The sequence below is a fragment of the Cibotium barometz genome, chromosome 17 (genome assembly GCF_041138505.1).
Source record: "Cibotium barometz isolate CiBa-2024 chromosome 17, ASM4113850v1, whole genome shotgun sequence".
NCBI lineage: Eukaryota > Viridiplantae > Streptophyta > Polypodiopsida > Cyatheales > Cibotiaceae > Cibotium > Cibotium barometz.
In genome coordinates this window covers 33027455-33052218 of record NC_141062.1, presented here as the reverse complement: position 1 = coordinate 33052218, position 24764 = coordinate 33027455, and the positions used below count along the sequence as shown (strand labels likewise).

The 24764-nt window shown below is 43.2% G+C and overlaps 1 protein-coding gene across 4 annotated transcripts in view; it reads left to right on the top strand.

Annotated features, from left to right (window-relative positions):
- Positions 1–19438, top strand: part of LOC147629903 (carbonic anhydrase, chloroplastic-like) — a 116937-nt gene extending 97499 nt beyond the window's left edge. For 3 of the 4 annotated variants that reach the window (XM_086811412.1, XM_086811413.1, XM_086811416.1), the window contains 3 exons: positions 15361–15480; positions 16605–16658; positions 16741–19438. In XM_086811412.1, coding sequence (XP_086667538.1) covers positions 15361–15480; positions 16605–16658; positions 16741–16875 — 309 coding nt within the window. In that variant the 3' untranslated portion in view covers positions 16876–19438. The remainder of the gene's footprint in view (positions 1–15360; positions 15481–16604; positions 16659–16740) is intronic. The other variant, XM_086811415.1, reaches the window with a different exon arrangement.
- Positions 19439–24764: the final 5326 nt, after the last annotated feature.

The window sequence follows — 24764 nt, the reverse complement described above, 5'->3', positions numbered from 1 at the left end:
CTTACTCTGTTAGAGTCCTCTCAGGTACTTTCTCTCTCTAGTTCTAGAGAGAGAAAGTCATTTTTTATGAGTCTGACTTTATTTTGATGACACGTATGCATTGTGTGTCCAGCAAAATAAAGTGCTGAGATCATAAAAACATTGGAAATGCATAAAAATGAAATTTTGATGACATTACCCCGCCCTAAAATCATAGTCGTCCTCAACTATACTTCGTAAAGGTGCCTTAGCCCATCTTGCTTGGGATCCATATTTAAGCAAAACACTTTCTGTAGTAGATGGCTAGTCTACTCGGTGCTTGAGAGACACAGTTTTCCACAAAGCTTGTTCTTTTCATGTAGCCTTGACACCATCCCACACAGTAGATTGCTAGTCTACTTGGTGCTTGAGAGACATAGTCTGCCGCAAGCATGTTCTTCATGCATGCACATTAAAACATAATGAAGACAAGATAGAAAAAAAAATATTTCTTCATTAACATATTTATACATCGATGTCTTGAGAGGCACTCAACCCTTGAGAATCATTATATGCATTAACTAATGCCATTGAGTCTTTGAGCTGCGGCTCCATCATCCATTCTTCAAATGTGAGGACACGGGTCCCCACAGGTCCGGCCATGCATGCTAGGTGGGCGTCCTAATATGAAAGGGCCAGGGGCTATATAAGGACATGGTTGGGTGGTTACTAGCATGGGTCAGTACCACATGGCTGCAGCAAAAGGTCCGCGTTCGCATGAATCGAGCCAGAGTAGATACGACCACGCTCCAGCTGGCGTGCACCACAGCGGACAACCAAGGTGGCGACCAAGGCATAGACCTTGCACCAAGAAGGCATCGTTAGTGCCGTTGGCTGCCGCGAGAACCCTCCCTTGTGTGTGTGGCAACAAGGGGAGAGATTCTCCATCTACAAGGAGGAAGGTTTTGAACCCTCCACCTCAAGTTCATAGCCAAGGGTGTTTACCATCCAAGCTATTCACTCTTGTTGTTTAACACCGCAAAACAACAAAAGATAAGCTTAAGTGGAAGACACCAACTTCAAGGAAAGTCCTTTCTTTCACCCTTCCCTTTTCCTTTTCAAGTTTTGAGGATTTTTGAAGGGGAGATTCACATACATCAAAAAAGTGAAGTTTTTCTACATCAAATTTCACTTCTTCGAGAAGGTGATTCAAGCAACGTGCTTCTAAATTTGTGTTGTGAACACGAATTTCTAAGCAGTGGGTCACGTGCATTGCCGTACGATGGTTGCATGTGCATTTTTGGAGCTGATTTACTCTCGGTTGGGTGTTTCCACAATTTTGTCCAAGGGGCCCAGTGGGGGGGAAAAAATTTGCACCACAGGGCCGCGTGGAAAAGAAGCGTGCCAAGGGGCTGTGTGAGGGGGGGGAGGGGGGGGAAGAAGCGCGCCAAGGGGCCGCTTTCAGAAAAAAAGCACCAAGGGCTAAGAAGCAAAAAAGCACACACACACATCTCTACGTGTGTACGGACATTTTTTTCAGGTTTGTTTTTTAGTTTTTGCTTTTTCTAATTTTGTGTTTGTCCAAAAAAGCACATCAAAGCTAAAAAGCAAGGTAGCTTTTTAAAGCTCTATAAAAGGGAGACCAAGGGCCAAGGTTTAGCACATCAAGCGAGTAAAGCTTCTCATCCTAGCATGGCTGAGCAAGAGATCCCTGCTATGCACACCTCTGAGCAAGACAATACGATAGTCGTTAAGAAACTTGCTGACGTTGTTATGCATGAGGAGAAAAGCTACGATCTAGGAGATCATGACCTCATGGATATGGGGGTTTTCAAAGCTCTACTTGCACGCACAATCAGAACGTGACTATGTTCTTTGAGCTTCTCAAAAATTCCATTTCATCACAAGCTCAAGGAGTCAAGCCTGTTGTATCGAGCGTTCAATGATGGCTGCACCTACTCAAGGCCTACAAGTGGTGGATGACTTTTCCGGTAGCTGCACGTCTGCAGTCTTGGAACCAGTTTCAAGAATTATTTTCCAAGGAGTTTTTGCCGGGCAATGAGAAGTCCAAGAATTGGGATACTTGGGATATATGGCCTATCTCTCACTCAGTACATTTCCTTGTATCGGGAGATTACTCTTAAGCTTGAAGGTATGGATGACTTCCACAGGATGCACGGTTTTATACGAGGTCTTGACAAGGAATATCGACTTCATGTAAAAACTCAATATCCATTGACTTTGGAAGAAGCCATCAAGCATGTGCATACATACGATGATGATTTGGAGAAGAAGGGCAATGACAAGGGAAATGTTTTCTCTACTAGGAGCAATTGGCATAATTGTTCACCCTCTCGTTTCAAAGGAAACAAGCGACGGCATACTTCTCCACATTCGCAAGAGGCTAGGAAGCGTAAACAAGCACGTGAAGGTCCAGGTGGAGCTCTATCTTCTAAAGATTTTGAACGAGCAAAGAAACAGAAGTTGTGTTTCAAGTGTCTCTTTGATTAGCACACCAAGAAGGACTATCCTCTTTTGCAGGGTAATGCTGCTGAGTCTTCCAAGGGAAAGGAAAAGGCCATGCACATGGTGCAGCGCCTCACTTTGGATTCATCTCCAAAGTATTCTATCATAGAAGTTTGTCATGGTGAAGAACACCATGAGTGTTGTGTGACTGCTTCTATGTGGCAACCCACTTTCGGCCTGTATGAGTTACATCATATGCATGGTACTATCAATGGGCAATGTGTCCATATTTTAGTAGATGATGGTGCAACTCATAACTTCCTTAACTACAAGCTCATTAACAAGTTGAAGCTTCCCCAGGTTCCATGCACACATAAGTATGTGGTGGAACAGATGTCTGGAAGTGATAAGGAAGTTTGTGATACAGATGTCAAGGGTGTTGAGCTCAAAGTTCAGGAACATACGATGACCCTTGACTTCCAGGTTATGAACATGGATCGTGCCGATGTTGTTTTGGGTAGAGAATGGTTACACGGCTTAGGAAGCACTTTGCAACGTAGTTACGAACATAATTCTTTATCATTTATGGACAATGGTAAACATGTACTCTTGCTTGGGGAGCGTAATATTCCCCCTGCACCTCTTATTTGTTCGGTCGAGCTTTCTATTTTACAGAAGGTAGATGAAATAGAAGAAATATTTTTGTGTTATTGCTTGTCTCCAGAAATGTCTGTCGACTCTCCACCACAAGATGTTATGAGTTCTAATGAGCAATATGTTATGAATTCAATTAAGGTTGAACAAAGTGTTTCACATAATGATTTGTTATCTCCACCTGCACGACAGAAGTTAGATCAACTACTTACGGAGTATAAGGATGTTTTTCCTAGTGATTTACTGCCGGGTTTACCCCCTGTTCAAGATGTGCAACATGGCATAGAAGTCGCACAAGGCAGTAAACCGATGAGTAAGCCACCTTATCGCATGAGTGCTAGTGAGGCCAAAGAGGTTGAGCGTCAATTGGCTGACTACCTTGCTCATGGTTTCATAAGGCCTAGCACTTCACCATGGGCGTCACCAATTTTGTTGGTTAAGAAGAAGGATGGTACTATGCGCATGTGCATTTATTATCAGGGCTTAAATGCTCTTACCACCATCAAGAATAAGTACCCGCTACCTTGAGTGGATGAGTTGTTTGATCAACTTCACGGGGCAAGATATTTTACTAAGATAGATCTTCGTTTTGGATACCATCAAGTGCGTATCTTAGTAGAAGATATCTCTAAGATGGCCTTTCGACCACGGTTCGGGCACTATGAGTTTTTGGTTATGCCACTTGGGTTAACGAATGCTCCAACTACGTTTATGACACTCATGGATACTGTACTTCGTCCAAATTTGTCGTAGTTTTCCTTGATGACATTCTTATCTACAGTAAGACTGAAGAGGAACATTTACCTTGGTCATGTTATCTCTTATTCAGGCATTAAGATGGACACTGACGAGGTCGATGCAATTCTTAGATGGCCTCGTCCTACTACGGTAGAGGAACTTCAAATTTTCTTCGGCATGGCAGGCTTCTATCGGAAGTATGTTCGTGACTATGCCAAGATTGTTGTCTCTATGATCAGCTCAAAGCACAAGGTAAGACCTGTCAATGGGGTGATGAACAAGAGCGTAGCTTTGAGAAGCTCAAGGTAGCTTTGGCTACAGCCCCTATACTAGCTGTCGTTGATCCACTTAAACCTTATGTGGTCGAGACTGACGCTAGTGACAAGGCTATTGGTGCAGTACTTCTTCAGGATGGAAGACCTATAGCCTTTGAAAGTAAGAAACTAGATAGGTCTCAACAAAATTACTATGTCTATGAGAGGGAGCTCTATGCCATTATTTACGCTTTAAGAAAGTGGCGGCATTATTTGTATGGTGCCGAGTTTGAGGTAGTTTTTGATCGTGAAAGTATCAAATGGTTTGCTACCCAAACAAACTTGAAGGGTAGAAAGGCTAGAAGGGCAGAAATTCTTCAAGATTATGACTGTAAGCTAAGGTATCGTCAGGGGCGATACAATGTGGTAGCAGATGCACTAAGCCAGATGCCTCAAGTAAATTCACTTGCTTTCACGGAAATAAAGAGTGAATTCTTGGAGTCATTACATGGTAAGTGTGCACACGATCAGTCATATGACAAAGTGTGGAAAGCAGTTTTAAGAAGGAATCCCTCACATTCACGCACGCGTGCAAGTGCAGATAATTTCTCCACAAAGGGCTCCACCCTCACTTAGGACGAGCTCATTCAATGGAAACATTTTTCCATTGAAGATGGCTACTTACTCCACAACGGGAGAGTATGTGTGCCAACGGATTCAGACACTAGGCGCCATGTTTTAGTTGAGTGTCACGATAGTCCAAGCGCTGGTCACCCAGGCATTCGCAAAACTTATGCTCTGGTTAGACGACAGTTTTATTGGCAGGGATGCACAACGATGTGCAAGAGTACGTACTAAAATGCCAAAAATATCAAGTCAACAAGGCAGAGCGCCTCAGGGCAGGTGGCTTGTTGCAACCATTAGAGATTCCCCAAGGCAAGTGGGAAAGCATCTCTATGGATTTTATAGTGGGGTTACCAAATACGAGTCATGGCCACGATGTGTATGCGTGGGTCTCTATCTGAAACTATAGAGATGGGTACCCCATGATACTTAAATATTTGAGCAATGAAGAGGTTAGCCATATGATGGGACTTAATGCTCTTTTTGACAGGTATGAAATGTGCTTGTTTACTAAACCTGTCAACTATTGTCCAAATACCTGTATTTCCTTGTCTGGACTTAGGAAGTCCAAAAACAAAGTCCATTGAAATACTCTCCCAAGAAGCTTCTGGTATTGGCAATGGTTGTAGCAGCCCTCATTGCTTGCCTCTATCATACTTGACCTTCTGACATGTCAAGCATTGGGAAACATACTCTTGAATGTCCTTTCTCATTGAAGGCCAGTATAAGTATGTATCCATAGCACTTATGGTAGCTTGAATTCCCCTATGTCCCGCATAAGGAGGAGCATGGGATTCATTCATAACCTTCTCTCGGAGGTTCTTTGTCACACATAACCGTGAGCCATGTAAGAGAATGTTAGAAGTCATCTCCTGTCCAGTTTTATACACCAGGGCCTTTGTTGTGGGTGTGCCCGCCCTTATGAGGTGTTTTATCATTTTTCCCCACTCTCCGCATTTTTCCCCTATTTTTTCCATTTTTCTGTGGCTTGGGAGGCAGCCCTGAGTTGGCAGGAGGATCCATTTGCTGGCTAACTACATCAGATGTGTGTATTGGAGCTGGCCGACTGTACCTGATGCAGCCGTGGACCCTCAGAGCTGGCCGACTGGCTGCATGCTGCTGGCCGGCTGTAGATGCAGTCGTGGAGCCTTTTTCAGCAGGCCGACTGCACATGTGGGGGCATATAAATAGGCCCCCACCCCCATACCACTCATTGTATCATACCGGGATCTTCTTGTGTATATCAGAGCAGAGTTACACGCCTATATCTCTCTCTCTTGTGCTGCTTTTCTGCATGCGTTTTTTTGCTCTTGTGTTCCCAGATCTAGTCATCGTCTCCACTGCGTATTCTGACATGGTATCAGAGCCCTAGGCTCTAGATAGGTCTTGGGATTTGTGTGAGCAAGAGGGGGACTACTGTGTTGCTGATTGGTGGACTGTTTTGGGCTGATTGGGAAGAGAAGGTGTAAGAGGAAGGCGGGCTGATTTGCTGGACAGCCACCTGCAGGTTTTAGTTCTTCTTTGTTCCCACCCACCTACCCTATTCAGAGTACATCTGTGCAATGGCAGATCTGTTTGAGATGGCCGAGAGGCATGTGAAGATCCCGACACTCCCCACGTTCCCGGTGGACCGTCAGTTGGACGGGAGCAACTACGGCATATGGAAGGTTATGATGGAATCTGTTCTGGAGTCTTACGACCTCGCCGATTTCGTCATCGTTGGTGTTCCACGGCCGGAAGTAGAGGAAGGGGAGTTACCGTCGATCCGAAAGGACTGGGAGGCTCAGACACACATGTGGGATCGTGTCAATGCCAGGGTCCGTTCAGGTAATCAATCATGTAAAGCACATGACGCTGGCCAGAGGTATATGGCAGCATTTGGCTTCTCTTCACAACAGGGTATCGTCCATGAAGAGGATTTCCTTAGAAGTACAGATGCGGGTTATGAGCCCTACAAAGTCGTTGACGATGCGGGAGCATATTAACAAGCTGCAGGCTCTTCAGCAGGAAGTTCTTCAGGCTGGGAAGGAGATATCGTCAGAGGACATGGCCATAACGTTGCTGTCGCACTTGCCCTCTTCGTACTCAGCATTTTACTTGTCTTTGATTACCAGTGTGGTGGCAGGCTCAGCACCATCACGTGGGAGGAGCTTGTGCCCATGGTCCTGGACCAGGAGGAACGATTCACGAACCCTCCTCAGGGTGGAGGTTCGGAGGCCTTAACTGGCCAACGGTCGAAAGGCCGTAACTCGGGCAAAGGGAAGGCTTCATCGGAGAAGTCTTCTGAGAAGAAGTCCGACGCTGACCGTGAGAAACTGAAGGCAGAGAGGACCTGTAATGATTGTGGCGAGAAAGGCCACTATTGGAGGCAGTGTCTCAAGCGGAAGACCGAGGAGGGTGAAGATTCCTCAGCAGCAATCATGAAGACTCTGGCTTTTGTGCACTTGGAGGTGATGGACACCGAAGTTTCATTTTCTTCAGGCAGGGAGGAGATTGGAGGACTCTCCGCAACGGATACTCGGGAGTGGATTCTCGATAGTGGTGCTTCTAGGCACATGACTCCTTCCCGTTCCGGTTTACAGGATCTCTGCAGGCTTTCTGGTCATATTCTTACTGGGGATATGTCCGCTATCCTAGTTCACAACAGTGAGGGCAGGATGGAGATAGTTCCCGATGGCAGAGGGGGGAAGCATTCCTCCCAGGTGTTGTATGTTCCGGCACTTGGTTTTCATCTGTTGTCAGTGCATCAGGTTTGCAAGACTGGCGTACGGGTGGAGTTTAAGCAACAGGCCAAGTGGTTTGCGAAGGCGGAGTGGAGAATGGAGTTTACAGGCTTTCAGTACTCTCTCTCCCAGGTCCTCAGGTTTGTGATGAGTGGCAGTCTGGTAATGGCCACTTAAGTGTGGATACGCTGCAGGTGCGGGCTTTCTGGGACCAGATGGTGGATAGCTTACCAGTAGATGGCAGCAGTTGGCAGGAACTTTCCAGTACTGATGTTGGTGGTTCTTGTGTTCGTGAGTCAAAGGAAACTGAACAGGTCACTTATGCTGTCATGTCTCGTCGTGTTCGGGACAAAGAACCTCCAGTAGATGAGGATGTTCTTCCCACGGGGACCTTTCGGAAAGCCAAGCAGGAGGCAGGTGATTACTTGCAGAAGGAGGTGGTTTCTCCAGGCTTTGTGGTTCCGGATTCAGAGGGGGTGGTTGACAGATTTTAGAAGGCCTTGCGTGGTCTTCATAAGGTTTCCAGGACTTGTTTGTGCACCGTAACAGGTGTTGATCCTTGTGAGCAGTGTGATGCCTTTTTGACTCAGAAGCTGTATGGTTCATGGATCTGGTTGATGGACACCAGATTGGACGGGAGCTTCCTGATGAGGCCGTTGAGCTCATGGTTGCAGATGTCTCTTTGGGAGGCAGGATTGTGTTTCCTCTGGTTTCTGCGACATGCGAAGGATCATGGACTCTTGTACACAGGAGGGGGATTGTTGGATGGAGTCCGACTCCACGGTTGGAGTGACTCAGTTTGGGGAGGAGATCCGGACACGAGGAGATCTACTTCAGGCCCAGGAGCAGTTTTATGGAGCAGTAAGAAGCAGTCATCTTTTGCCTTGTCGAGCACAGAGGTAGAGTACCGGGCTGCTTGTGATGCTGCTTGGGAGGTGGTGAGGATGCAGAGGTTGCATTGCAGGTTTGGGCTTGGAGGAACCCATGGTCATCCAGAGGCCCTTTGTTCGTGAACAGATCGTTGTGGCTGATGACATCTTGCTAGAGTTCTATTCGACGGAGGACATTACGGTGGACCTCTTCACGAAGTCGCTCTCTCAGGATTTGCTCAGGCGGCACCCCAGCTCCCAGTGGTTGGTTTCACATCCAGGAGCTGAGAGGGGGTGTTAGAAGTCATCTCCTGTCCAGTTTTATACACCAGGGCCTTTGTTGTGGGTGTGCCCGCCCTTATGAGGTGTTTTATCATTTTCCCCACTCTCCGCATTTTTTCCCTATTTTTTCCATTTTTCTGTGGCTTGGGAGACAGCCTTGAGTTGGCAGGAGGATCCATTTGCTGGCCGACTACATCAGATGTGTGTATTGGAGCTGGCCGACTGTACCTGATGCAGTCGTGGACCCTCAGAGCTGGCCGACTGGCTGCATGCTGCTGGCTTACTGTACATGCAGTTGTGGAGCCTTTTTCAGCAGGCCGACTACACATGTGGGGGCATATGAATAGGCCCCCACCCCCATACCACTCATTGTATCATACCGGGATCTTCTTGTGTATATCAGAGCAGAGTTACACGCCTATATCTCTCTCTCTCTTGTGCTGTTTTTTTGCATGCGTTTTTTTGCTCGTGTTCCCAGATCTGGTCATCACCTCCGCTGCGTATTCTGACAGAGAAATCCATCTTTTATCGTATATGGATCTTCGCTCTGCCCACTGGTTAGCTTAGACATGACATTAGCAAAGTCTGGATTAGTAGCATATGCATCTAACATGCTTGTTAGATCTTGGTGATATGCTACAGATACAGCGTTCGCTCTTGGTCGTCATGAGAGAGCATTTGTTACCTGATTATGCTTACCTAGGATGTGAGCTATATGAAAATAAAATTGAGAAAGAAGATTAGCCCACCTCATTTGCTTATCAGACAGTTTGGTCTGCATCATAAAGTACTTGTTGATACTTTGATGGTCTGTCCTGATAATGAAAGGTGTACCCAAAAGATAATGCTTCCAAGAATCTAAGGCATGAATCACTGCAAGGAATTCCTTTTCATAGATGCCTAGAATTCTTTCTTCAAGATTCAAGCGTTCGAATACAATAGTATGTCCTTCTTGTAAAAGAACAGCCCCTAAGCATTCATTGCATGCATCACAGTGGACCTCAAATGGCTTGGAGAGACTCGGAAGCACTAAAACAGGCTTTGTCATGAGCTTAGCTTTCAACTGTAAGAAATCAGTGTTTTCCTTAGCAGTCCATTGAAATTCAATCTTTTTCTTTGTTAAATCATGGAGAGGACCGGCTATCATAGAGAACTTCTAAATCTTCGATAGTAAGAGCACATGCCAATAAAGCTTCTTACCTCATGAAGATTCGTAGGTTGAGGCCATTCTTCTATTACCTTAAGCTTCTCGGGATCCATGTGGATCCCTTCTTTAGAGATAATACGGCCCAAATACCTGATTTCTTGCAAAAAGAATTCACTCTTTTTGCTATTTATGTAAAGCTTATTATCTCGCAATTCTTGAAAACTACTTGGAGATGTTCTTTGTGCTCTTCTAAAGATTTGGAGTAGATGATGATATCATCAAAGAATAGCCCCATGTAAGCACAATGCTTTCTAAAAATATATTCCATCATTCAATTGAATGTTATTCCATCATTCAATTGAATGTGGTTGCTGCATTTGTGAGTCCAAATGGCATCACAAGAAACTCATAAAGACCATCTCATAAAGACCAAACATCATGCAAAACACGATTTTATGAATATCTTCCGGTATGAATGCGAATCTGATGGCTCTAACAAAGTGAGTAAGGCAACTAACAATAATGCAATGTTATTCTACGGAAGGCCGTTAGAGCAGAATTACATTCAAACATTGTTAGATGAGCTAAAACGATGATCTTCTCTCTCTAGACCTAGAGAGAGAAAATACTCCAGAAGACCTTAAGGGGAGCTAAGAAGCAACGGGAATGACAAAGGGGCACTAAATGAGCCCAAAGACATTCATAAGCCGCTAGCTCAGTGATGCACAGTCATATGTGCTAGTTACGATGATTTTCTCTCTCTAGACCTAGAGAGAGAAGACTTGAGAATGCATTAACGGGAGCTAGGGCTCAACGGGAGTGACAATAATGTACCAAGTGTACTAATGGTCATTCATAAGCTGTTAGCCAATGACCTAGGGGTTCCTACGTAATTTACGGGGATCGAAACAACCTAGGAATGGCCTCGAGCGTATTAATTAAAGTACTGGGAGCATCCCGAGAGTGGGGGAACATGACCTAGAGATGAGGATAAGGTGGGGAGTGGATAAACTTGCTCTACAAGCCTAGACTACCTAAATTAGGTAAAAAGGGAAGGCTAGAAGCAAAAGGGAGTGGAACTAGCACTGGCTCACAAACTCTGGTGGTTGGACTCAACTTTTCCACCTTATAAACAAATTAGCCCTCCCTCTTCATTATTCTGCATGTGGGGACTCAGAAGAGCATATGAAGCATGCTTGCAGTCACCACATAGCTATGGCAAAGCTCTTTCTTCTTCTCTTCTCTGCTTACACTACATATACTATTGTAACTAAGGCAGAGAGATGTTCCTAGGCTTCCCGTAAGCCAAAAAGAGCCGAATATGATGAGAATTATGACTCCATGAACTACTACTTCTCTTCGTAGGTACTCAAGGCTCGTGTAACCTTGTAGTCCTTGAGAGTGGGAATTGGATACCACAATGCCATCCCCTCTCTCCTCTCTTGCTACCAAGGCTCAAGCTTCTCATCCTCCACTCGACCATATCCTAGAAGTTACCCAGAGTAGGAAATGATTCCTCATATGAGAAACTATCTTTTTATGTGCTAGTGTTGATTTGGTGCTAATATAGCTCCAAGTTGAAATGTTAATAGATTTTGATAGAATATATGTTATAGATATAGTGTTATCACCCTACTTAATACCTAGTGCCTGATGTATTATAGGTGTTGTCTAGGTTTGTTAATTGCATATAGTTGTTCAAATGGATATTATTAGTAGAGATCTATGCCAATAGTTGATGCAATGAAGGTTCATGCCCTCCATGAGCACCATACATATATCTGTCAGGCTTAGTGCCTTGTGGAGAAGATGCATGACTGTCACCTCTTCCTTTTGCATAAAAGATTTCAGCCTTTGAGATGCGGGATCTCCATGCTTCAAACGAGGTGGATTTCTGAATTTCAGCTCTCCGTCATCCCCCTCTTTGATATCACCTTTGCGGAGGAGGTAGGCAAGTGCCAACTCCCTCGACTTCTTGCCCACTTCCCGTGCCATGGACTCAAAAGTTACATCTACCATTGCATCAGCCTTCCTAGCTTCAATAGCACTTTGCACATGGGGATCGTCCCGTGCCATGGACTCAAAAGTTACATCTACCATTGCATCAGCCTTCCTGGCTTCAATAGCACTTTGCACATGGGGATCTTCATGCAAAAACTTAACTCTTGCTCTTGAGCCTGCAGAAGTTTTCTCATATGTTCCATTTCAGCCCTCATAGCACAGGCTCTTGTTCAAGCATGACTGTCTTTCCTGGAGACAGTTGACCCTTTGATTCACTATCATTAACCCTTTCAAGGGGCTTGTGTCTTCCTCGCAGGGCATCAGACCCACGAGAGGCACTAGATGGACCCCTCGAATTAGGCACTTCCAAAGGGTTGCCTTGGCTGTCCATTGTGTTTAAAGTGTGCTGAAAGCGGGATGTCCAGTACACAGGTTCGTTTCCCCACTAGGAAGAGGGAAACAACCGTGCTCTGATACCAATGAAACCGATCCCGTCAAGTGGGAAGACTCCGTTGGACACCCACACGCTTAATAGCACAACTTTAAAACCACAATTTGAAATGGACAACTTAATACAACTTGAAATTGAAATGAAATGAAATGGAAAGATGGACACCAGCACTGGGGTCGGAACGGGCCGATCCCCCCCTCAATATATGATATATTTATTGGGAGTATTTAACAAATACAATGCTCCATGGGTTCCAAGAACCAGATAATGTCCATGTACATATGAAAATAGTACCAAACAAAATAGGCTTGAAGTCGAAATTCGATGTAGATGCTCGAAGCAGAACGACCACTAGCGTGGTCCAGTCTCTACGGTCCTGTGCTTTCACTGGACTCCGCGGAGAGCGCCTCACTGGTATTCCGAGACCACGTACAAACAGGCGCTCTCGTACTAATGCCTGGCTCTCCCGATCTCAGCACCTTTGGACCGAGGTTCTCCAATAGAGCTTGGACTACCCGGCACCGAACGGGTGTTGGCCATATAGGGAGTCGGGAATCCCTTATCAGATTTAACACAAAATACTTTACTTAAATCTGAAATTCACTTACTTGTGGATGGCAGATAGAGGACCAATACCCGTGGTATTTGTGTAGAAGGTGTAGCCACCCAGGAGATGTGAAGTCCTCTTGTAGTCGCCAGTGGAGAAGATGTGCAACCTCTTTCAAAGTAGATAGAGAGGCAGCCTTAGAAGAGATAACACCTTGTTGAAGAAGCAACCACCTTGTTGGGGTGGCACAGCCCCTTGTCGAGAACTTAGTGTAGCCACCAAGATAAGTACAACCGCAAAGACCACAGCCACCTGCTCTGAAAGAAGGAGCACCCACTTGCAAGGGAGGAGTTGCCTGGCTGCAGCGTGGAGGAACCGGCCGATTTGAATGGGTAGCCGCCTGTAGATGGTGGGCAGCCCTGCTGAAGAACAGGCGCAGCCTGTGAAGTATGCAACTGCCTATAGATGGTGGGCAGCCGCCTGTAGATGGGGGGCAGCCCTGCTGTAAAACAGGCGCCTGTAGATGGTGGGCAGCCTGCAGGTAAAACAGGCGCAGCCACCAGTATGAGATGCAGTCGCCTATTGGAGAAGGGAGCGCAGCCTGTCAGCAGCCGGGTACAGCAGTACAGAAGGAGCCGTTTGCTCGTGTACATGCGCAACCTGAAAGAGCGAAGAGATGAACGCTAAGAAGGGTGAAAAACGATTGTTGCTGATGGTCCACGATGGAGGTGGTGGATTTCATTTGTAAGGTTGAAGTGGAGTAATATCATAGTGATTTGGTTGGCCCCCCACGATTGCATGTGGGTGGCCAGTTCTATGGGGTGTGGGTAGGTGACCATGCACCCACCCCCCACCCCCACGCACACTTAAGTTCGATGGGGTGTGGGTAGGTGCACACACACTTAAGTAGGACTCCCCACCTTGGCCCCTAAGTGGGTGTCCACTTTTAAGTGAGTGTGAACCAATGACCTTATAAAACAAAGGTTAAAAATATGAAATATTAAAATAACATGTGCAATATACTTACTACTTGTTCACATGCACCAAAACTCGTCAGAAGACAGAGCAGACTTCACGACTCGCTGGGGCAGGCGTCCCCGCTCAGTAAGTAACACATCAAGCAGGCAAACACAAAAATACAAGTCATGCGAAAACAGTTTCAAACATGCAAAACATGAGTGCATGTGCAAATAGTATCATGGACATAGCTCCCGTTCATGGAACAAGTACACAATATCTGTCGGCACAAAAATGGCACGACGTAAAACATAAAAACCTGGTCTTCCTATGGAGTGACAGTCCCATAGGTAAGACAGTTCCAGGCACGAGTCTCCCTATGGAGTGACAGTCCCATAGGTAAGACAGTTCCAGGCACGAGTCTCCCTATGGAGTGACAGTCCCATAGGCAAAGCACGGGACGAATACTAGCTCTTCCATGGCGTGACAATTCCATGGGTCGACGAACACAGTCCAAGTCATACACGGGTGGCACCAGTCTGGCTCCCGTCCATACGACACCATAACACACGGGTGGCACCAGTCTAGCTCCCGTCCATGTCAGCAAAATACTGGCCTCTTCACATGAGGCACCGGCCTGTGAACGAGACGTAAAAACTGGAGATGGACCAAATGGTCAACCAATTGGTGACAATTATCAAGCTCTTTGAGTCATTATGCTGGTAGGTTTTGAGGATCATAAGCCCTCCTAATCTACTTAGCAAGAAGACGAGGCTCAACATGTACTTTCACTTTGCTTGGAGAATTAATACAAGTCCTTTCGAGGGGGGCCGGCCCAGCAGTCCCAGTCACTCCTCTGATTGGAAAGCTTCGGTTGCATGTGTGAAGCTAGGATGATCAAGAGGATTTCTTTATTTCTTCTCTGAATCCAGATGTTTTGTTGGGTGTGCCATGGTTTCATAGGATGGCAGCTCATCTTAAGTTCCCAGAAAGAGTCATTAGTATTAAACATAAAGTTAGAGAGATTAACTTAGAAGTCAACGATAAGGGACATACGATCCCTCGGGGAGGGAGGGGGGGGAGGGGGAGGGGGGTCACCCTATAAAATATGTAACTATCATGAGAGTTCAACAGAAGGGAGTTTTTAATTCAAAAAAATTTCACATTTTTACTTACAGAGGGGTACGATTTAAGAAATTTCAAAAAAATATTATAGATTTGAATAGGAAAAGGGTGTGTTATAATCATGGAAAATTCACAAATAAGGGATTTTAAAAATACCCCTTGAATGCACGCAATATACTAGGTTTCTATATAGTGAACCACCAGAGTACGATCCCTATTGTATCTAAGGAAGCTTTACATAAATCAATAAAGTCTGCTATTTCTGCGTATATGATTTTTGTCAAAGATTATTCCAAAGTTGATAACTCTCTCTCGTCTGAAACCGGATAAAGTCAAATGGAAAGCTTTAAAAAGGATACATAATTTATATCAATACTTACATTGTTGTTTATTTTTTAAATTACAACAAATATATATATATATATATAATAATTGTATATGGAGTGGGCAAGGGGATTTTTATTTTGTATATGGAGTGGGAAAGGGGATCCTTTATGTTGTATATGGATAAAGTCAAATGGAAAGCTTTAAAAAGGAAAAAAAAATGGGTGGTGGTGGGTGCAGTGGATGATAATAGCATGCTCAGATTCGCGAGTGGACCCGGCTCTTGTGCTGGGCTTGGAGCTGGGAGACACCTTCATCGTGCGCAACATTGCTAGCTTGGTGCCCGCTCATTCCAAAGAGGTAGCCACCTTTACACACACACACTTTTTTTTTTTAATGTGAAAGCTCTCTCACACACATACCCCCATCGAGTGACATCGGCACACCCAAACCACAACTTCGACAATCACTTTACTTTTGCTACAGTGCTTTTTAATGCAATTTACAAAGCTCTCTCTCTCTCTCTCTCTCTCTCTCATACACAGTGCACACACACAACAATCTACAGTGATCTCGACACACACATACACTTGTGAAAAAAGTTATACTTAGACTCTCCCTCTTTAATTCACAAGAAGTTTTGGGCATTTTCCCACGTGGGAAAGAGCCCCTTTTCCCACTATGATTCTCACATTGTAGATTACGACAACATCATGAGCTTCTGCAGACGAGGCTCCGCATACCTAGCTAGGTGCGGTGGGGGGCAGGGGGGGCAGGGGGCTGCCGGCCCCCTCGGAGCCTTGTCTGCAGAAGCTAGGTATGCGGAGCCTCGTCTGGCAGAAGCTCATGATGTTGGCGTAATCCACAATGTGGGAATCATAGTGGGAAAATGTCTAAAACTTCTTATGTTTCTCTCTCTCACTCACACACGTGTACACAAACACACACCTACACTTACTAAAAAATTTCTCTCTCTCTCTCTCTCTCTCTCTCTCTCTCTCTCTCTCTCTCCGTGTGTGCTTGTGATAGATTTTATGTGGACTAGGTTAAAGTAATGCCATGAGTCCCAATGGCCCATGCCCATTTAAATTTAGTGTATAATAACAAGAAATTCAGCGAAGAAGCAAAAGTATCACATGTTCTCTGAAATTCATGCAACTTTAGTAAAGATCACAAGGCCCTCTAGCAAATGTAAACAATTTAGGCAATGTCGGGGAAAAGTTGTTTTGTAAAACTTATATTTTCAACTGAGTAAATCACAATTTGCACTATTTTTATGTCATTTTATTTAAGAAATTCACATTTTTCGTCCACAGCAGACCGACTATTTTTGGATTTTATATCATTTTATTTAAGAAATATGTGTTGCAAATTGAGACACATATTTCTTGAACATTAGCTTAAGGCAACCAAGTTATCTTCTTCAATAAAAAATTTGCTGAAGATCACACATGAATTTGTTGATTTTGTGGATTGCTTTTCAGACTAGCCATTCTTCTGGTGGATCTGCCATTGAATATGCGGTGCTACACTTGAAGGTAAGAGGTTTTTGTCAAAAAGGCCCTCATGGAAATCACAATGTGGTCTAGATATTGAACAGGGAGTTTTGGTGCCACATAGGTAGAGAATATTATGATAATTGGCCACAGCCGTTGCGGTGGGGTCAAGGCCTTACTTGGCATGAAGGAAGATGGGTCCAACAAATTTAGGTGTGTGTGTGTGTGTGTGTGTGTGTGTGTGTGTGTGTGTGTGTGAGAGAGAGAGAGAGAGAGAGAGAGAGAGGTCACTTTGGAGATGGGTGTCCATTTCCAAGATCTCGGTGTCCGTGCCGTGCCGGCGTAAATATTTACTTCAGCGTAGCGTGTCTGCGTGTGTCTTTAGAGAGTCTTCTAGAGTAATCAGTGGTCACATAGACTTTTAGAAACAAATGAAAGAGTTGTCTGGAATCAGGAATCAGGATCATGAAATAGCTACACAAATCTCCTTTTCTTTAGGAAAATGCGCATCTACCATGGGATTGTGCCAAATGGCAAAGTGACAAAGTACTATGTGGAAAGTTCTAATGTTGAAGTATTATACTGTATGAGCTACCCATTTGTGAAGGAGGAGGTCCAACAAGAGAAGCTTGCCTTGCATGGAGCTTACTTTGATTTTGTGAATGGAGCTTTTGAGCGTTGGTCTCTCAATTACAAGCTTGCTGAATCTAAATCTTTCTAAGCCCCTAGCTTAGTCCTATGAGAAAAAAGAATAATAAGCCTTCTAGTCCTTTTCAAAACCCCCTAGTCCTATGGGCCTCTATTGCTACAGAGCCCCCTAGTTCATTTATGCCCCCTTGTCCTATTTCTCCTTGTGACAAAGTCACTTTTCAGAGCTCTCTTCTCTTTGTATCCAAATGCATCTTGTACCATGGGCTTTTTCTTGTATGGTATTTAGCTTGGTAATCCATAGTTTTTGTCCCTTTTATCAAAAGATTGAGTTTTATTTTTAAGATAGTCACTATATTCTTTCATAGGTTTTGTCCCTTTCCTTAATATGTGTGAGTTTAATTCTTAATAAGAAAAGTCTGTTTTTTGAGTTTTTTTGCCCGGGTTTTGTATCAGTTTTAACAGAGCAAACTCTAGCTGGTGAGGTGGGGGGGCAGGGGCCCCCTGCCCCCCACCGCACCCAGCTAGGTATCCGCACCCAGCTAGGTATGGAGAGTCTCGTCTGTAGAAGCTCATGATGTTGAACACTAAAAGAAAGGGGGCCTCTTTCCCACAAGGGAAAATGCCCAAAACTTGTGATATGAATCCCCCATGGGATTAAATGACTTAAAAAAGAAGCCATGAGAGGGGGTGGGAAAACTTGTACAGGATATGAATCCTTACGGGGTTAACCGATTTCAAAGGAGCCATACAAATAGATTCAAAGGTAAATCCATTACCAAAAAGCCAGCAAGTAGGGGACATACACCTCATTCTCCATTTTATGTATGATACCATAGAGTGCAAAATCTTGTGTCAGTCTATACATAGACCATTGATATACACTTAAAAGCAAATGGCATGAGTACACAGAACATTCACAATTGACCAGGACTCAAAGATGTTGGCCCCATCAAGTATCTGGTATGTCCAGTAGGCCCTTTCGATGGCTGCTGGCCCACAAGAAGTTTTGGGCAAGTAGCAGACTTGTACTCCTGTTTACTTCTTTTTTGCTTGTCTTCCCTGAGTCTTGGTGGTTATAGTGTGTTGTTTGAGTTCTCGAGTCTGGGTTCCCGTTAACATTTTTGGACCAATAGTTACTTTTGGTCTTTTTTCATTTTTCAAAACATTGATGTAAGGGACCTACCTTCTCTGCTTGCTACTGGGTTCTTTCAGTTTTTTTCGATTATGAACCTTTTCATCTAGTTGTATATCAATGCATATTCCATCTATCACAACAAATGTACATGTTACATGTAGATAATTTTTCTTATCATCAAGGTGGCTAGGATATTTGAATAGTTGTCTATTTGTCTGTGGGTTTATATGTTTATAGGTATCTTGAAAACACACACCCTATGCCATAGCGCTTACTGTCTCGATAAAGCCAAATCTTCCTACTTGATACATTTGGACTTTGAGACTTGTCTCCTCCCACTCTCCTAAAGCATTCATGCTAACAAGATTAAGGTGACAGTTGCAACAAGTCCTTGGTCAGGTGGTATGGCTCATAGCCATCATGCGCTAGATGCGGGCTAGTTTAGAAGAGGTTATAACTGCCAAAGTCACATGATCATCATATAACCACCTTTAACTCTTATTCGATTAACTTGACAATAAATCTAGACATAATTATTTTCTCACTTTGGCTATTTTAGCCACTTAACTATCAAAGGGATGAGAATATCCTAAAATACATATGATATGTACCTGGCTTGATTACCTCTACCAGACTTTGCTAGTGGCTCTAATTGAAGTGTGTATAACAACAATGTCTAACTAGGTAATTTCACTTCACTTAACTAGGTGTTTTCACTCTACCATGTTGTCTTGGTATACCAATTATGGGGTGTCATGACTTATACTTATTAAGTATTTGTGGGGTAGTAGGCTAACCATATGAGTGGATATTTGGTAGTTTATTTATTTATTTTTAGCGGGCTCATCACTAGAGTTCCAAATTGTAACTGATGAGAATATCATGGGTAACACACACATACGCATGTGTGTGCATGCACCCACACACACACACACACACACACACACACACACACACTTAAATCTATATATGATATTCACATTTTGTTTCTAAGAAATCAACAAAATAGGGTTTTACTAAAAAATCAATTAATCAATTTTTCTAGCACTAAGCTGGATCCTAAGCATTCTTTTAAGTTGATGCTTTTTTCAATAACTTGTTAATTACTCTAAGTTGATTCCAAAATTGCAATGTCTATATATCTCGTATGGTTTTGGGCTAGCCCTATGCATAATCAAGTCTTCCCAAAGACTCGGAAGAAATTGACAAAAAATTGAGACCGTTGATATCTTTGTATATTTGAACTCGACCTTGGGCCTTGACGACTTGGTCAAGAAGATTGTGGTAAAATAGTCCTTGCCACATATGCATAGGTTGATGAGAAACAAGTCATAGACTTGGACTCCCATCTACTTGTTTCTTGCTTGTCTTCCCTTAGTCTTGGTGGTTGTAATTTGTTGTCAGAGTTCCCATTAACATTTTTGGACCAATAGTTACTTTTGGTCTTTTTTAATTGTTCATAACATTGATGTAACAGACCTACAGTCTCTACTTGCTAGTAGGTTCTTTCAATTTTTTTTAATTATGAACCTTTTTATCTAGTTGTACATCAATGTTTGTTCCATGTATCACAACAAATGTACATGTTACATTTAGACCATTTTTCTTATCATCAAACTATCTAGGGTCTTTAAATAGCTGTCTTTGTCTGTTTATCTATGGAATTATAAATTTATATTTATTTCAAAGACACATACACCTACACACACACACACACACACACACACACACACACACACACACACACGCACACAACTTGATCCGTGGGAGGGGAAGGCAATGGAGCACAAACTGGTGTGCTGCCAGAGGGTTTGCACATAGAGAGAGAGAGAGAGATTCTCATGTGTCCCTTTTTTTAAATGTCCCCTAAAGCATGGAATAAAGTGACGAGGAGAGAGAGAAACACACTTGAGAAAAGAGAAACAAACATGAGAGAGAAAATCATTCTTTACTTAATAACCTTGTGCAGAAGGTTCTCTTAGTAGGGCTTACTAAGAGAGCCACATAGGAAGAGAGAGAAGATTAAGACACAAGAGGCAAGAAAGAGAGAGCGACAACGAGCAAGGGGGAATAGAGAGAGAGAGAGAGAGAGAGAGAGAGAGAGAAAGGGAGGACAGAAGAGAGAGAAGGTTGAGATCCAAGGGGAACCAGATAGAAAGAGTGATGGATTTCTTCTCAAAAGGGAAGGTTCTATAAAAATCTCTTGTCTCTACAAAAGTTGGGTTTAGAAGCCGATTGTAACTCTGGTATTTATAAAGACAAAGATAAAGGTAATCGAAGAGAAAGCAAGTGAGCTAAAGAGGAGTTAAATTTGAGAGAGAGAGAGAGAGAGAGAGAGAGAGAGAGAGAGAGACTACACAAAAGCTAAAGGCCATGCCAAGGAGGGTTTAATTAAAAAAAATTTGGTGGATGCAATGCAAGGGTAACAGGTCTTTGATAAGTCCCTTGGTCACTCTTGATTGCAAAGCACACCAAACAAGGACAAGGCACGGAAGCTTTGGAGTGTCATGAACGGATGCAAAGCAAGAAACTCATCAAAGGCAATTTTTCCTTTCATCTACAAGGCTTGTAGCATCACAAAAGAAATTGAGAGGCAAAAACCAATTTCCCATAAAATTATTAGTTTTTTGCTCTTGGAAAGTTATGTTGTGTGTGACACTACTTTGGTTGACATATAAGATTGTCTATGCTTACATCTTGAGAGCCTATAATTGCATTTCCCCATATGGAACTAGCTATACTTGCTCTAGAGTGCTTTGGTCAACATATATTTTATATGTGATGTTGCAAGGTAGTCTCTTGGGAATCACTAATTACAAAAAATGAAGGTCAAGGAAGCATTGAAATCTCTTGATCAAATGTACAACATGGGGAAAGTTAGGGTGTCCTTTGATCCACCCTAATCATCCCTAATTACAAAGTATGTTCAAAAGGAGGAGACTCACACGGCTATTGATTTTATTTGCTACAAGGCAAGGGCCTTTGCGTGCATCTTGAAAGCCCGTAGCTAAGAATGTAGCATTGAGAGAAGATAGTGTGCCATGGTTTAAGGAGATATGGTTGACACATGTCATACGATTGAGGGGATTATTTCTGGGATGTTATCTTTAGTAATTGCAATGTATACCCAGTTAGCTCAAAGTGAGAAAGCACTAAACTGATCCAACAGCAAGGCTTCTATCCTTGGGGGGGGACATGTCGTAAGTGTATCAAGTGGGTTCAATAGAGGGTTTTTTTTTAAATCTTTTTTTTACACATCTTTTACACATAGATGGGTACCATTTAATGAGGGTATTCACAGTTGAATAGAAAAAGGGTGTATTTCATACATGGAAAAATATATAGATCAGGGTTTTTTTTAATAGGCCTTGAACGCATGTGATATAGAGGGTTTACACAGAGTGAACCCCCCAAGCCTCAACCCGACATTAAATTGCACTATGAAAGCCTATGGTAGTAGAAATGCATGGTGTCCTACCATGAACTGACGAGAAACACAACCATGACATGGTTGCTAGCAAGGGTTTTGGGGAAATGCAACTCTACGTGATGGTTAACATTAAGTTCTTTAAGATCTCTGGCTAATGTATTGTCTTCTTCATTGCATCCCTTATAACAAAGACTCAACATGGAAAGCTCAAAAAGCCCAAAATTCAACTTTACACCATTGAATACCATAACAAAATATTATTTTAACATGCATAAGAGCCTTATGTTTTCTCTTGGATTGTATACATCACTCAATTTTCCCAATGGTAGCATGTTTACAATTGGCCTAGCATGGGATGGTAAAGATGCTTCAAGTTGTTATAAATAGATGGACACATGCAACACACGGAGCATTTTTTAGTGTGCTATGTGTAAAGCAAAATGTATTGATTGGTGACTTTCTTTCACAAAGAGGGAGAGTAAAAATGATATAATTTTCCTTCTTGGTCTATAAAGGGGAGTAGGATATTCTCACTAGAACCAAAGATTTGTGTTGGATATGTGTCCCTACTAGTAGGGATAGCATGCCAAGTGCAGTGCTCATGCCTAACTATGAGTGCATTATTGAGCTCCCTTTGTGGAGGTGCTATGGTGAAAGCTCACTTAGGTTCTTCAGAATATTTATTCTTGGGTTGTTATCTCTTAGAGTGCATTCTTGAGAATATTTATTCTTGGGTTGTTATCTCTTAGAGTGCATTTGTTACACAATATGTCCAATATGATGACAAGATCTTGCAAGGGAGTGTATTTATTTGACAATAAATTTCTAGCAAGGCTTTTTGACAACATGGTGAGCATTTTTTCTCTCCCCTCTCACCAATACTCTTTCTCTCTCTATAATCAATTAATATAGTATTACACAAAGTTGGTTGGTATGTGTGCACACACTCTCTCTCTCTCTCTACTATTCATATGTGTTCATCACATGTCACTAATACTTAAATTGGAACTTACCCTATACTCACTTTACTTTTTACCTAGTACTAACAATATTGTATGCTAGGCATGTAGTAGTGCATGCATGGCACAACACCTATAAGAAAACCCCTCTATAGCCTTCCTCCTCCCATCCCTCTACCCTCTATAGCATCCTCCATCCTCTACCCTGGTATGTCAGCTGCTGCTGCTGCTTCCGACCTTGCAAATTACTTAATGAATTTAGAGGTCCCCACCATTTTTGAAGAGGAGGAGGCAGTCCTCCTCCCACCATTTTTTGAAGAGGAGGAGGCAGTCCTCCCAAAAAATGAACGTGTTGAAAGATAGGATATGTGCTCTTACATTTGGTAGGCTCATGGGTTTATGTGTAATTTGCAGTGGTGTGGTGTTGATCAAGTGAAATTTTCTTTACATGCCATCGGAGGACCTCATGGATACCCCTTACTCTCTCAAGAAGATCATATAAGGGCATTGCAATTTTCCAAAAACATTGCAAATCATTGTGTATAGATGACCCAAAATGTGGTGCAAGTTTTAGAGTCCCCCTTTGTGTCAAGAAAAATCAAGACAGCCATAGCAATATGCCCTCTTAGAATTATTTACTTCCCTAGCTAATCTTGTTATTCCGTCATCCCTAGCTTTAATTGTCTACTCGCCTTCCCAAATCCTTATGTTCTACAAAAGCAGATCGTTTCAAGTTTGTTGATTTTCTATTTCCAATGTGATGCAACTCTCTAATTATTTCATTTTTGCCTCTTAATTGCTTTTATTTATCTCTCTCTCTCTCTCTCTCTCTCTCTCTCTCTCTCTCTCTCTCTTTGAATGTTGGTAAGTTCATAAATGTGTAAATACAAACACAATCTACAAGTTACAAATTCCAAAAAGAAGTTTCCATATTGATTTTAAGTGAAAGATGGATACATTTCATGGGATATACAAAAACAATATTTGCATGGGTTGTGATTGCCTGGTAATAAGAGGGCTCTGAAGGTTAACAAATCCAAATTGTGCAGGACAAGAACCCTCAATAAAGAGAACACTACTAGCATTTCTCTGTGGCCCTTCCAATATGAAGGGTGCTTCCAAGGTCTTTTAGGAGAATCTCTTGATCCCTCAAGAAATACAAAAAATAGATTGCAGCATTCTCTATGCTCACAAAATGCCTACGTAGTTGCTTGCATGCTCTCCACATAGCTCCAATTCCTGCATATACATCAATGCATATACATCAAGGACTATGTTGCCTGCTTTTGAGAATTTTCCTAGAAACCACTTACCACATTTCCTATATTTTTCATTATAACACATTCTCAATGAAACATTCTAAGTTACACAAGAGGGGGATTGATGGACGGAGTGACTCAGATTGGGGAGGAGATCCACATCAGGCTACAGTTTTCCCCTCGGAGCGGTTTCATGGAGCAGCAAGAGGCAGCCAACTATTGCCTTATCATCGACAGAGGCAAAGTATCGAGTTGCTTGTGGTGCTGCTTGCGAGGTTGTGTGGCTGTGGAGGTTGCTTGGCGAGATTGGGTTTTCACAGAAGGAGCCTACAGTCATCCAATGTGATAACCAGAACTGTATCGCTATTGCTTGGAACCCGATCTTCCATGCCCGGACACCAAGCACATAGAGATACAATATGACTTTGTTCGTGAGAGAAGATCTTGGCTAGTGACATCTTGCTTCTTTATTGTTCGACGGAGGACAATGTGGCAGACCTCTTCACGAAGTCTCTACCTCAGGCTATGCTCTGGTGGCACTCCAGCTCACTGCGGTTGGTTCCACATCTAGGAGCTGAGAGGGGGTGTTAGCAGTCATCTCCTATCTATATATTTACACTAGGGCCTCTATTGTGGGTGTGCCCGCCCGATTTAGGTGTTTTCTAATTTTTCCCCACTTCCCATTTTTTTTTGATGTGTGGAGGGCTGTTGGCT